Source organism: Staurois parvus, unplaced genomic scaffold, assembly GCF_062004578.1.
Source record: "Staurois parvus isolate SC_StPar_1 unplaced genomic scaffold, SC_StPar_1.0 ptg000022l, whole genome shotgun sequence".
Taxonomy (NCBI): Eukaryota; Metazoa; Chordata; class Amphibia; order Anura; family Ranidae; genus Staurois; species Staurois parvus.
Genome location: NW_028317818.1, coordinates 1,065,853 through 1,080,658, shown reverse-complemented (window position 1 = coordinate 1,080,658; position 14,806 = coordinate 1,065,853). Strand labels below are relative to the sequence as shown.

The 14,806-nt window shown below is 40.9% G+C and overlaps 1 protein-coding gene across 3 annotated transcripts in view; it reads left to right on the top strand.

The window, feature by feature from the left end:
• Window positions 1-14,806, top strand: part of LOC149472138 (ubiquitin carboxyl-terminal hydrolase 22-A) — a 154,158-nt gene that overhangs the window by 61,558 nt on the left and 77,794 nt on the right. For all 3 annotated transcript variants that reach the window (XM_089691529.1, XM_089691515.1, XM_089691521.1), the window contains exons 6-7: window positions 364-465; window positions 4,907-5,076. In XM_089691529.1, the coding sequence (XP_089547655.1) occupies window positions 364-465; window positions 4,907-5,076 (272 nt within the window). The remainder of the gene's footprint in view (window positions 1-363; window positions 466-4,906; window positions 5,077-14,806) is intronic.

Genomic DNA, 14,806 nt, shown 5'->3' with positions numbered 1-14,806 from the left:
TTTTTCCTGAAAATTTGATAAACTGCTGCGCAAAAATCATGCATTAAAAAAAAAACATTTTATTCTCCATGGCCTCTGCAAAAAAAAATGTAATGTTTGGGGGTTCTAAGTAAATTTCTAGCAAAAAAAGGCAGATTTTTACATATATGTGAGATGTCAGAATTTAGTCCTGGGGGTCAAGTGGTTAACATGCTGGTCTTCAAGTGGTTAAAGCTCAGCAAGAAAGCATGGCAAGAATGTTTGTTTTTGTCTGGGTGACCTTTTGAGGACAAACATTTTTACATGTGTGTATTTTGTACTTTATTGTTGGAATACACTCATCCACATTGCACTTCAAATTAGTTTTGTGCATGTTCATTCTAGGTGTTGGAGAAAAGTATTCAACGTGGGAGCCAACAAAGAGGGAGCTAGAGCTGTTACGGCATAACCCCAAAAGAAGGAAAATAACCACAAACTGCACCATAGGTAGGTACAAGATTACACATGCACCCTACTCCCCTTTTTTGCATTTTGGTAATGTTAAACATAGGACGTAATTTCTCTTTCATTGGTTTCTCATATATTTAATTTTTTATTTACATAACTTTGGGATACATTTTACTTTTAGGCACAAAGCGTTGATGTGATGTTCAGTTAGTCAGAAAAACGTGGTTATATTCAATGTACTATACTATTAAGCATGATTTATATATGTGCTCTGGACTGATGAGCCAAAATGAGAAATATTTGGTTTTAGCAAAAGGCAGTTTGTTCACGAAGGGCAGGAGAACAATACAATGAGTGTCTGCAGGCACAGTTTAGCATGGCGGAGGCTCCTTGCAAGTTTGGTGCTGCATTTCCTTAAATGGAGTTGGAGATTTGGTCAGGATCAATGGTTTCCTCAATGCTGAGAGATCCAGGCAGATAGTTGTCCTTCAATCCATCTCATCAGGGAGGTGTGTTATTGGCCCCAAATTTATTCTGCAGCAGGATGACCGTAAATATGCAGAAAATGTCATTAAGAACTATCTTCAGTGTAAGAAAGAACAAGGAGTCCTGGAAGTGATTGTTTGGCTCCCACAGACCCCTGATCTTAACATCATGAAGTTTTTCTGGGATTACATGAAGAGACAAGAATTTGAGGCAGCCTACATAGGATCTGTGGTTAGTTTGCCAAGATGTTTGCAACAACCTACCTGCTGAGTTCCTGTGTGTAAGAGTACCTAAAAGAATTGATGCTGTTATGAAGGCAAAGCGTGATCACACCAAACATTGATTCAATATGGTTTTCTCTTCTGTTCTTAACTGAAATTTTTTTTAACTGATTAAAATAAACTATTAACACTTCATTTCTGAAAGCATTCTTAATTTACAGCATTTTTTTCACACCTGCCTAAGTCTTTTGCAAAATACTTATATACAGTGTGTGTGTATATGTATGTGTGTGTAGATAGATCTATCTATCTATCTATCTATCTATCTATCTAATCTACACACACTGCTCAAAAACATTAAAGGAACACTTTGAAAACACATCAGATCACAATGGGGAAAAATATCATGCTGGATATCTATACTGATATGGACTGGGTAATGTGTTAGGAACGTAAGGATACCCCATCGTTTGATGGAAATTAACATTCTCAACCTACAGAGCACTGAATTTAAAGGCCCCCCCCGAAAATCAAAGTGAAATATTTATGCAGCATGCTAGTCCATTTTGCTGAAATTTCATTGCAGCAACTCAAAATAGTACTCAGTAGTTTGTATGGCCCCCACGTGCTCGTATGCATGCCTGACGACATTGGGGCATGCTCCTAATGAGACGGATGGTGTCTTGGAGTATTTCCTCCCAGATCTGGACTAGGGCATCACTGAGCTCCTGGACAGTCTGAGGTGCAACCTGGTGGTGTCGGATGGACCGAAACATGATATCCCAGAGGTGTTCTATGTGATTTAGGTCAGGCGAGTGTGGGGGCCATTCAGTGGTGTCAATTGCTTCATCCTCCAGGAACTGCCTGCATACTCTTGTCACATGAGGCCAGGTATTGTCGTACACCAAGAGGAACCCAAGACTCAGTGCACCAGTGTAGGGTCTGTCAATGGGTCCAAGGATCTCATCTTTATACCTAATGGCGCATTAGGTATCAGAACCTGTAGAGGTCTGTGCGTCCCTTCATGAATAATGCCTCCCCAAGCCATCACTGACCCACCACCAAAACGGTCATGCTGAACGATGTTACAGGCAGCACAACGTTCTCCATGGCTTCTCCGGACCCTTTAACCTCTCTCACATGTGCTCAGGGTGAATCTGCTCTCATTTGTTAAACGCACAGGGCGCCAGTGGCGGACCTGCCAATTCTGGTGTTCAATGGCATATGCCAGTCAAGTTTTATAGTGCCGGGCAGTGAGCACAGGGCTCACTAGAGGATGTGGGGCCCCTCAGGCCACCTTCATGAAGTCTGTTTCTGATAGTTTTTTCAGAGATATCCACACCAGTGGCCTGCTGGAGGTCATTTTGTAGGGCTCTGGCCGTGCTCATCCTGCTCCTCCTTGCACAAAGGAGCAGATACCGGTCCTTTAGATGAGTTAAGGACCTTCTACAGCCCTGTCCAGCTCTCCTAGAGTAACTGCCGGTCTCTTGGAATCTCCTCCATGCTCTTGAGACTGTGCTGGGAGACACCGCAAACCTTCTGGCAATGGCACGTATTGATGTGCCATCCTGGACGAATTTGAGTGCCTGTGCAACCTCTGTAGGGGCCAGGTATCACCTCGTGCTACCAGTAGTGACACTGGCTCTAGCCAAATGCAAAACTAATGAAAAACAGAAAAGATGAGTTGGGAAAAAAATGTGAGTGGCCTCCACCTTCAAAACCATTCCTGTTTTGGGGGTCATCTCATTGTTGCCCATCTAGTGCACCTGTTGGTAATGTCATTAACACCAAAGCCGCTGAAACTGATTAACAACCCCCTCTTCTAATTAACTGACCAGATCAATATCCCAGGAGTTTAATTGACTTGATGCTATACTCTGATTAAATGTGTTCCTTTAATGTTTTTGGTGTGTGTGTGTGTGATATATACACACACAAAGTATATGCGATAACTGCGTTTTATTAATATACCCGCTTTTTAGTTATTTTTTAAATGGTTGTGAAATATCTTGATGGAAATATAAAGATTTTTGAAATGATTTGTATATGTTTTTGAAAATAGAGGCAGCTATGCGTGCACATTACATTTTCTCTGCAGATTCTCGCCTCTTCTCTACTGCATGACTGCATCTTTTTCAACCATTTAGGAATTTTTTATTGTGATTCGATTTCTGGAGTCTTTTACCTCTTCCCCTCTCATGTGTGTCTGCAGCTACTCACCCCACTTATCATCTAGCCTATCACCACTTCTCTGTCTCCCTCCTCTGTTGCATAACTGTTTCTTTCTAGCCTCTTCCTTCCTTTCCATCTTTTATGTGACGTCTCTTTTAGCTGAGGGATGTAAGTGACATTCTTTTATGAATTTTGGAATGCTGAGGGTCAGTAAATGGTTTTCTGGTGCACACTTACCAGAAGGAGACTTTCTAGGTTTGGGTTGCCATGCTTCATAGACCTCTGATTTACCTTGGGCTGTGTAAAGATTGAAAAGTGACCTTTTATGTGAGTGCATACTGAAGATGTATAGTTTTCCTGAAAAAGCAGCATGGTAATCGTGTTTTTAGGAAAACACAAATCAGTCAGGTTTATCTTTCTTTGCTGTTGCCCCACTGTATGGGTGGCCATTATCTGTTCTGTTGAATCCCTTAAGTTTTTTATGTCCTTTTTAAACAAATTTACTTAACCACTTGTGCTCCGGAAAGGTTTTACCCCCTTCATGATCAGGCCAATTTTTTGCTATTCAGCACTGTGCTACGTTAACTGGCAATTGCATGGTCATGCAACACTGTACCCAAATTAATTTTTTTTTCTCACAAATAGAGCTTTCCTTTGGTGGTATTTGATCACCTCTGGGTTTTTTTATTGTATAAACTAAAAAAGATTGAAAAATAAGACTTTCATACATGTCTGTGGTTAAAAAAAAAAAAAAAAATCCCAGTACGTGTATTTTAATTGGTTTGTGTGAAAGTTTATAGTATCTACAAACTATGGTGTGTATTTATATTCGTAAATGCAGCATACATGTATTACACTTGTTAGGCACACAGTTAACCCTTTGACTGTCCTTAGATGTTAACCCCTCCCCAGCCAGTGCCATTAGTACAGTGACCGTGTATAGTATTATCAACGATCACTGTATTAGAAAATATTTTCGCCTAAAATTCTGAAGAACTTTTTAGTTTTTGAATTTGGTTACAGTGTTGCTTGACCACGCAATTACCAGTTAAAGTAAGCGCAGTACCGAATAGCAAAAAAATACCCTGCTCCTGAGGGGGGGGGGGTCTCTTTGCGATTTCAGGTGCAACATGTATTGACTTCTGTGCATGAAGTCACACAGATGTCTTTCAAGTCGCAGCTGAAGTCACACTGACATGCGACTTACTTCAAAGTTGGATCCTGTGTGAACCAGGGCTTTTTGTCAAAGCTTAATTGAACAAGCTGAAGTTAGAAGCTGATTGGCTACACAATGCACAGCTGTACCAGATTCTGAGCGCTCCAATTTTAGTAAATTCTCCTCCTTGATATACACTCATCGGTCACTTTATTGGGTACACCTGCTCAATTGCTTGGTGACATTTGATTTATTTGATTTATAAAGTTGACATTTTTTAAAAAATAGTCTGCTTTATTTGAATTTAGTGATTCCCTTTGATAGGTGATTACTACTACTGCTACTACTACTACTGCTACTACTACTACTACTACTACTACACATCAGCATGACCATGCTCTGTTCTCTAAGGAAGAGCAAGCACTAATTTGCCACTTTTTCCTAGGTCTGCGAGGCCTAATCAATCTCGGGAATACATGTTTTATGAACTGTATCGTCCAGGCACTTACCCACACTCCCCTGCTACGAGACTTCTTCCTTTCTGATCGCCACAAATGTGAAATGCAAAGCCCCAACTCTTGCTTGGTTTGTGAAATGTCAACTCTTTTTCAGGAGGTAAGCTCATAAGAGTGCTGGCTAAATTTGAGCATTACTGGTTTTCTTTTTTTGTCCTAGCCAATATCATTTTTATATGTTACCAGATGTGATGTAGGGAGGACATGAGAAAGAAAAAAATATATATTTCATATGATATGCAAACATTGCATAAATGAAGTGTTGAACTTTCACTAGTAGGCTTTGTACCAAGTAAGTATGGCTGAAATAAATGTCAGCCAGAAATGTGTCCAGAATTTTTGACATTCTCCTGTAATTAAAATGTGTGTTTTGCAAACTAATATCTCTAGAAAAAAGTCCTTTGTAGGCGGGCACTATGTAATGTGACATCTTATTGATTGGAACAACTCATGTGCTTAAAGTCTAAGTTTGTGCTGCTGTCTCCTTGTTTAGGGGAAATCTTCCTTCTCTGATGATGCACCCCCGCTGCCATTATCTTCCCATGCAGCGGGGGTTAGTATAATTGAGAGAACTGTGATGAGCACCTGTCAAAGAGTGACTTTTTCCACCCTTCCCCATTCATAGCTGAACTATAGCTTCTATGAATGAAGCCTGCTCTGTGAATGGTGGGACCAGATCTTTCAATCATTCGCCTGTGCCTCTGTCCTCCACTCATAGATACTATTCATTCATAGAAGCTTTAGTATGGCTTTTGTTAATGGAGGGGGGACAGAAGGGTGAGCATAACTGTTGACTGTTGAGTGCCTGTTGCAGCTCCCTCAGTCCTTTTTAACTCCCACTGCAAAAGTCAGGGAGTAGGCATTTTAAGGAGGAAGATTTCCCCTAAATGTGAAGACCTCAGCACAAGGAATCCATCACACTGATAGTAATGTTGTTTGTGTTTATTTGTATTTATTTTAACTAAACTTGGGTTTTAATGGTGTGTGATAGATGTGTACAACTGCAAGAAGCATATGAACCCTTTGGAATTACCTATCGGTCTCAATAAAGAATAAATACCATTTGTCTGTAAAAATGCTTTTCTGTAACTTTTGTTACAATATCAGATTCATTGTGCCTTCATAATAGTGACCTTTTATGACTGTGAGGCAGCAGGGCAGCCTCAGACCATGAAGCAACCTCGACCTTGCCTCACTGAAGAAATTACATTTTGATGTTGATGGTTTTTTTTTTCTACCTCCAGGGGGTTTAGTACTGTTCCGCTATGTGACTCAACTAACGCTTCACTAACTGCTCTGGTGCTCCTTGCACCAAAGCTTGCAGCTGGGATTTTTGCCCTCTGCTCAAGTCTACTCCATCTTTGGAGTTTTCTCTAGTCCTGTAGAGCATGGCTGCTTTCTCTGCCTGATCTGTGGAAAATTTCACTACAGTTATGTACTATTTTATGGGCCAGTTAGCTCAGTTTCTTTGCGGACTCTCACCACAGATGCTGCTGTCCCTTCTCCCACAGATTCTTTATATGATTGGCATAGGGTCTTTGAGCCATCAGTGACTAAGGCTGTTTAATGCATAGTTTCTCCACTCCTTGACAAAGAACTTATCTCTTGGACTGATAGCAGATGACTGCCTCCTCAAGCCGAAAGATGCCATTTCCATTTTAAAACCAAAGGCTCAGTCTATAGCATCTACAAGCTCTGTTCCCAGTCTTGAATTTTTTTTTTATAGCTCCAAACCTGCAGGGGGGTCACCCTTTCTGAACATTTGGACAGCTTGCATCAGATTATTGGGTGTGGGAACAGGTTTTTAGTGTCTACAAATTGAGAGGTTTGCCCCATACATCACTTCCAACCTTGCAGGTTAGCAGATATTCATACAGGCTTAGTTGGTTTTGTGCAGCAGGGTGTCAGTACTCATCTCCCTCTGGTCGAATGGCTTCAGGAGTTCACCGTTTCAGAGCCCAAAGGCGGCATCTTCCCTATCTTGGATCTTAGTGCCTTAAAAGTCTTCATTCAGGCCCAGAAATTCTGTATGTAATACACCAGGTTGGCCATAGCCTCCCTCAATCAGGATAATTTTCTGGTCTCTGTGGACATCATGGATGTATACCTGCATGTCCTTGTTTTTTGCAGCTCATCAATGATTCCTACAAATTGCTGTGGGTCCTCACCACAGTTTGTGGTCCTAACATTCGGCCATTGTTCTGCACCTAGGGTGTTCACCAAGGTGTTGGGCTCCAACTTTACCCTTAGACTCTTGGGGCATTCTTATTGTGGGTTAACTAGACAATGTCCTGCACACGATCTGGCAGACAAAATAGCCCTTACCATTCAGACCCTTTTAAAGGTTTGGTTGGATCCTAAACCTTCAGAAATTGAGACAAGAACCTGGCAGAAAATGGCTTCCAGATTTTGAAAGTGTACTTCCAGATTTTGCACGGGTATGGCTGGATCTTGAAACATTAGAAATCGGCACTGCAATGAGCTCATCACTTAGAATTTCTTCTCCAAGAAAAATCTAAAACTCCTTGCTTTGACACCTGTACTCTTCAGTCAAGTGGCTGGAATCTTCACTTATGCACGAGAATCCTGGGAATGCATGGTAGCCTTCTTTGAGGCAGTCCTATTTACTAGTTCCACTCCACATCCCTACAACACAATATTCTGTCATTGTGGGACAAGTCAGTCCAGTCCTTGAACAGATCAATTCATCTGGCATCGAAGACCAAGTTGTCCTGGCTTGGTGGCTCAGGATTCTAGCTCCAGAGTCAGCTGTGCTTTTTTCCTGTCTTTTGAAAGATCTGTTGGGGAAGAAGACTTGAATGTCAGGAATCTCCTTTCCTGATCAGCATTCTAGGACTTCAGATGATATGGTTGTCCTGGCAGCATTGGTTGTTCTGAAGGGTCATTCAATCCAATCTCAGTTGGACAATGCCTCAAAAGTAGCATACATCATTTTGTCAGGGTGGAAGAAGAAGCCTTGCCGCAGCAAAAGAGGTAGAGTGCATCTTGCCCTGGACAGAACCTCATGTTACAGCCCTGTCAAGAGCCTACAGAAAGGCTAATCTAGTAGAAGCATTGCATACTTTTGTATAGCTTTGTGGGATGAGTACATCTTGATCTATGCCTTTCCGCCCCTGAAATTCCTTCACCTGCTTTATAAGATCCAGACCACAGACATTCCAGTGATTCTCAGATTGGCCCAGGAGCATGTGGTGCTCTGACCTGATAGGACACCTGGTAGACACTTTGTGGACTCTTGCAGAAGCCTAGATCTTTTGCAGTAAGGACCAATTTATCATCTTGCTTGCTGCAGTCTTTGTCTTTAGGGCTCATTCACACAAGTTTTCTCTCTGAAGAGTGATCCACGTTCAGGACGCTTTTCAGTGAGCATTTGACACAGTGCGGAGGTGATAAAACACTTCAAAACCGCACTGGCATGCAGTTTTTGGGGTGCTTGCAGAATGGGCCCCCTTCACCTAAATGGCATAGCGGTTGGGAGGCAGTAAATGCATGGCTCTACCCCCAAACGCTACTGTGAATGACCCCTTAAAACCATGGCTGTTAAAGCCCAGGTTCTGAAGGACATAGCCATCGCTGAACTGGTTCTTCCCACAATGCTAAAAGCTGTAGCTTACTGGGTATTTCCATATATGTAAAAGGCGTACAGCACCTCTGTAAAAGTGCATGGGCTGTGTCCTTATACTGTAAAGAACCCCTTAGACTAGGGTGTTAGACAAAGTGGTGCTGAGGCGAAGAACTTCCTTCCCAAGGTAGTTTTTGGCCTCTCACTTCAACCTGGACATTGTTCTTCACTCTCTGCCCAGATCTCCTTCCATTGCCTGTGTATACAATGAGTATAGAAAAGCATCAGCCCCCCTTTAAAATAATCACATTTTGTTGCTTTGCAGCCTGAAATTAAAACATACAGTTTTTGTTTTGTCCAGCTATATTTACTTGGTGCAATTTTATAACATTAAATGAAAGACAGAACACCAACATGTCAGAAAAAAATTCAAAAAACAAAATCACTGAGTTGGAAAAAGGGATGCCCCCTTGTGTCAGTATTTTGTTATACCATATTTTGCTCCAATTAAAACATTAATAAACGCTATTCCAGATTTAAAAGAATTGCAAGTCATACAAATGTCAAAATAAAGGATCACATAAAGAATGGTACCAAAGAATCATTCATTAACAAAAAGAACAACGCAAGAAAGGAAACTTTCCAGTGTTACCAGTTATGCATTCAATCGAAGAGTGTCTGCAAATTTACAGTGTTATTATGCGGTAAGATCACATAGTAATTTCCACACATTCAGAACAATAGGCATATCCCCACTACAATGGACCCATGAGGAACAGAGAGCACCCTTCCACCCACCAATCAATTCAGAAGGGTCATAGGATGACATTATAAAGTAACAATCAGATTATATTTGAAAACAATTACAGCAGCCTATGCATTATCAGATCAAAAGGGGCTAAACCTGGAGTGGGCAAACATGCGGCCCAAAGTTTCTCAAATTTGCGCGAGCATCCATGATGTTGATAAATATTTTGCTTCCAGTCAGCTACAGTAGGAGGAGTATTTGAGTTCCAGCGCGCAAGAATCGATTCTTGCACACCTGGAACAAGGCCTACAATTACAGCCTTTAGTATGTTGGGATATGTCTCTACTAACCTTGCACATCTAGACTTTGCAATATTTGCCCATTCTTTGCAGAACTGCAAAGACTGTGGACTGCAGTCTTCAAGTCATTCCTCAGATTTTCAATGAGTTTTAAGTCTAGGCTCTGACTAGCCTATGCAAGGACATTGACCTTTCTCCTTCATCCACTGTGTGGTCATTTTTGCTGTCATGTTGTAAGCTAAACCTTCTTCCTATTGACAACTTTATGGCAGAGGGTAGCAGATTTTCCTCAAGAAATTGACGGAATTTTGCCCCATCCATTTTACCCTCTATCCTGACAATTGCTCCAGTCCCTGCTGCAGAGAAACACCTCAGTGACAGGCTATTACCACCTCCATGCTTTACTGTTATTTTAGATGGGGAGCTGTATTGGATTTCCGCCAGACATATCATTTAGTATTAACGGGCCAAATAATGTAATTTTAGCCTCATCTGGCCAAAAAATCTTTTTTCATGTGGCTTCATAACCTTCAAGATGCGTTTTGGCAAAGCTCAGTCGTGACTGAGGAGTGGCTTTCTTGAGTGGCTTTTTTCTTGCAACCCTTCCCATGCAATGCCATGTTTGATCATTGTGTGCATGTGACAACATCACAAATTCTCCACACTCTTTGTCATAAGTTTCTCCAGCTGCTTTAGAATTGCTGTAGACCTTTTGGTAGCCTTTCTGACCAGTTTCTTCCTGGATCTTTCATCCAGTTTGGAGCGATGTCCTGATCCAGGGAGGGTCTGCGTTGTACCAAATACCTTCCACTTCTTAATAACAGACTTCACTATGCTTCTAGGCATTGACAAAGCCTTTTTAAAAGTTTTTGTATCCATCTCCTGACTTGTGCCTGTCCAAGACTTTATCCCGGATATCTTCTTACAGTGCCTTGCCACCCATAGTTGATTGTTTGCTTCAGTTGCACTATCAGGGACTGAAATGCTCCAGGAAAGCTCTTTTTTTCATGCTGAGCAAATCAAAATGACCACAGCAGATCACAGTTTAACGTCAAATGGCTTTGTGTGCCATTGAGAAGACTAGCTATACCTGATTGAGTTTGCAAGTAATTTATTTTCGGGGGGGGGGGAATGCTCCTATTTCCAACTCAGTGATTGTTGTGTATTTGAAGATTACATTTCTTTTCCTCCAGATGTAATGAGTGCCCCCTTGTCCTCTGTAATGACTTCAGGATGAATCGCTCTACACCGAGTTCACTGTATGAACCACTGATATATTTATACATGTTGATCATATCCCCCCTTAATCTCCTCTTCTCAAGAGAAAATAAATTCAGTTCCTCTAATCTTTCCTCATAGCTGAGCTCCTCCATGCCTCTTATCAGTTTGGTTGTCCTTCTCTATACTTTCTCCAGTTCCCCAATGTTCTTTATGTGAATTGGTGGCCAAAACTGAACTGCATATTCCAGATGAGGTGTTACTAATGATTTGTACAGGGGTAAAGTGATATCTCTCTCTGTGGAGTCTATTCCGCTTTTAATACAAGAGAGGATTTTGTTCACTTTAGAAATTGTAGCTTGCCATTATTAAGCTTGTGATCTACCAGAACCCCCTCCCAGTATGTATGATGCATGCATATTCTTAGCCCCCAAGTGCATAACTTTACATTTATCAACATTAAACCTAATTTTCCACATAGTTGCCCAATTAAACAGTGCATTGAGGTCAGCTTGTAAGTTGAAGACATCCTGTAAGGACATTATTCCACTGCACAGCTTGGTGTCATCTGCAAAGACTGAAATGGGATTTTTAATCTCAGACCCTATATAGTTTATAAATATATTAAAAAGTAAGGGTCCGAACACTGAACCTTGGGGTACACCACTGACAACCCTAGACCATTCAGAGTATGAATCAATAACCACTACTCTCTGAATACGATCTTTTAGCCAGTTTTCTATCCATTTACATACGGATTTTCTCAAGCCCGTAGACTTTACCTTACACATTAGCTGTGTGTGGAGAACTGTGTCAAATGCTTTTGCAAAATCCAAGTATACCATGTCCACCGCCACCCCTCTGTCCACGGTTTTGCTTACCTCCTCATAAAAAGAAATCAGATTTGTTTGACAACTTCTGTCTTTCATGAATCCATGCTGTCTGTTGCTTAAAATATTTTTTTCCAGCAAGAACTCATCTATGTGGTCTTTTAATAAACTCTCCAGTATCTTCCCAACTATAGATGTTAAACTAATAGGTCTAGAATTACTTTGGTACCTATATTTAAAAAGGGTTCAAAATCTTTATACACTGGCCTTACGCCAATCCAGTGGTACTATGCCAGTCATTAAAGAGTCCCCAAAAATTAGAAACAATGGCTGTGAAATGATGGAGCTCAATTCTATAAGGACTCGTGGGTGTATGCCATGCAGTCTAGGTGCTTTATTCACCTTTATTCTGTTTAAATATTTTTGGATCATATCCATTTTGAGCCAATGTGGATCATCTGGAGCTGTGTCAATACCATGCCCATTATGGACAAGAGCTCCCCCCATGCTCCTTTATATACACAGAGCTGAAGAAGGTATTTAATAAATTTGCCTTGTCCCCAGTCACCCACTCTTTATCATTTTGTAAAGGGCCTACATGCTCAGACCTGACCTTTTTTACTATTAATATATTGGAAGAGTTTTTGTGGGTTTGTCCTATCTTTTGCAATCTGTCGTTCGTTTTACATTTTTGCAGCCTTTATTTCCTTTTTGCATATTGTTATAATATTTAAACAATGATAACGTTCCTTCATTTTTATATTTAATAAAAAGCACTTTTCTTATTATTTATAGCTTTTTTAACTTTGGCTGTAAGCCACATAGGTTTGATTTTTAGCCTTTTAAACTTGTTGCCTATGGGAATATATTTTGCAGTGTTGGTGTTATATCTTTCACTTGGATGTTATAAGTTGCACTGAGTTAATACAGCTGTATAAAACAAAAACTGTATCTGACTTCCTTTCAAGCTGCAAAGCAACAAATTGTGATTATTGTAAAGGGGGTGATTCTTTTCTATACCCACTGTAGTTCAGGCAGGGAGTTTAGGAAAGCTAGCTGGCTGTCATTCCTGATGGTCCTCATTAAGATCAACCAGAGTCTTGTTCCATTACTTCTCATTGGTTTAGACAGACCATGTTTTTGGTAAAATATAAAAGATGAGGTTGCTCCAAGTAAATAGATACCCAACATGTCAAACCTTAAATTTCCGTGCGCTCTTGAAATGGTGACAAACTTCAGTACCCTATATTTTCTATAGGCAACACTGTAAAAGCCCTTACAGGTCATCAGTTTAGCATTACGTAGGAGGTATTGTGCTAGAATTATTGCTCTCATTCCAGCGTGCATGGTGATATGTAACATGTGTATCGCAATCAACCTTTTCATGCGTAGGCGCTCCAACGCATGTTTTTACATTTGTACGTGCGTAAAGGCGGTAGTTGGGGAACCTTAGTCTTTTTTTTTGGGGGGGGGTTATATTCGTAGATGTAACTTAAATTTTTTACAATTTAAAAAAAAAAAATGCTACTTTTTTTAGTTTTCCCGAAAGACCCAGCATGTGTCCCCTGTGTTCCACTGAATGTAATGCAGGGCAGATCGCACTGCAATTACATTCTTTCTCGGCCTTGCTGTCCTGGGGAACTGTCAATGGTGACCTGAAAGTGATGTCACACAAGGTGCTTCCAGGTCAGGAACAAGATGGGAAGGGGAGCAGACGTATATCTGTTTTACTCCCTCTTTTCTACCCTGCGGTACTTGCTGTGCTAGTTCTGGGCCCACATGGGAGGAGTGGCACTTTACCCGCATGTGTGGAAGTAATCAGTCGGCAGTGGAGCCAGACAGACCATGGCAAGGGTGTGCATCCCTGCAACAATGAATGGGCTGACAAAAGCCAAGGCGCCAGGATGCAATTTGTAGTCACCATGTCATCCTGGCGACTGGGATTTGTTGAGCCCTGAATTTTTTTTTTTTTTTTTATTCGCTATAAAAAAAAAAACAGCAGAAGCTCTGAAGAATAAAACAGTCGTAGTTGATTTTTCTTATGTTGCACAATATTTGCACAGCTGTTTATCAAACACATTTTCGGGAAAAAATGCGCTTAAATTAATTTGAATGTAATTACAATATTATTATATCCAGTTTCTTGTTCATGTGTAAATAGATACTAAACATGTCATGCTACCAGTGAAATTGCAAAAGAAAAAAAAACTCCGCGATACCCAAAATTCTCTATAGGCAATGCTTTAAAAGTTTTTACAGGTTATTAGTTGAGGTAACCATAATTTATGACCTTTAAATTATTGCTCTCATTCTGCAGCTGTGAGCTTGCTTTTGACTCCTTGTCTGTCAAGTTAAAATTATAAACATCCTGTTCTTCAACAAGTTAAAGTGGTTCTAAGGCCTTAAGCTTTTTCACCCTAATGCATTCTATGTAATAAAGTGTTACTAAACCCACAACCGTAAAACCAGTCTGTATATGCAGTAAAGCATGCTCGTTATACTCACTGTGGAACCTAAGGGGTTAATCCGCTGTATTGTGTAAAAACGCTGTTTGAGCCTGACTTCTCTGATCCTCCTTCTTCTAGTGTCCCACCTCTTACCTCCTGTTAAAACATATCGTGTAGAGTCATTTTGTACATGTTCAGTTTGGTGTGTATTGCTAGAGAGGTTTTTTTTGGGGTTTTTTTTGGGAGAGTGCATGTGATCTGCACAGAGCCAATCAACACTGTCTAGACGGAGGTCAGGGGTTCTGCATCTTCCTAAAGCAGTGGTCTCCAAACTGTGGCCTTTTGCTAGCCTTTATCCGGCCCTTGGGGTAACAGTCCTCCAACTGATATGAGGCACTATTCCTTCCACCGACACTAACAGTGGGGCATAATGGGCACTATTTCTCCCACTGATATCAATGGTTGGGCACTATTCCTCCCACTAATATCAATTATGGGCTACTATTCCTCCCACTGATACCAATGATGGGCTACTATTCTTCCCACTGATACCAATGATGGGCTACTATTCCTCCCACTGATATCAATGATAGGGCGCTATTCCTCTCACTGACACCAACTATAAGGTGCTATTTCTACCACTGATACCAATGATGGGGTACTGTTCCTCCCAGTAATACCAATGATGGGCCACTGTTCCTCCTA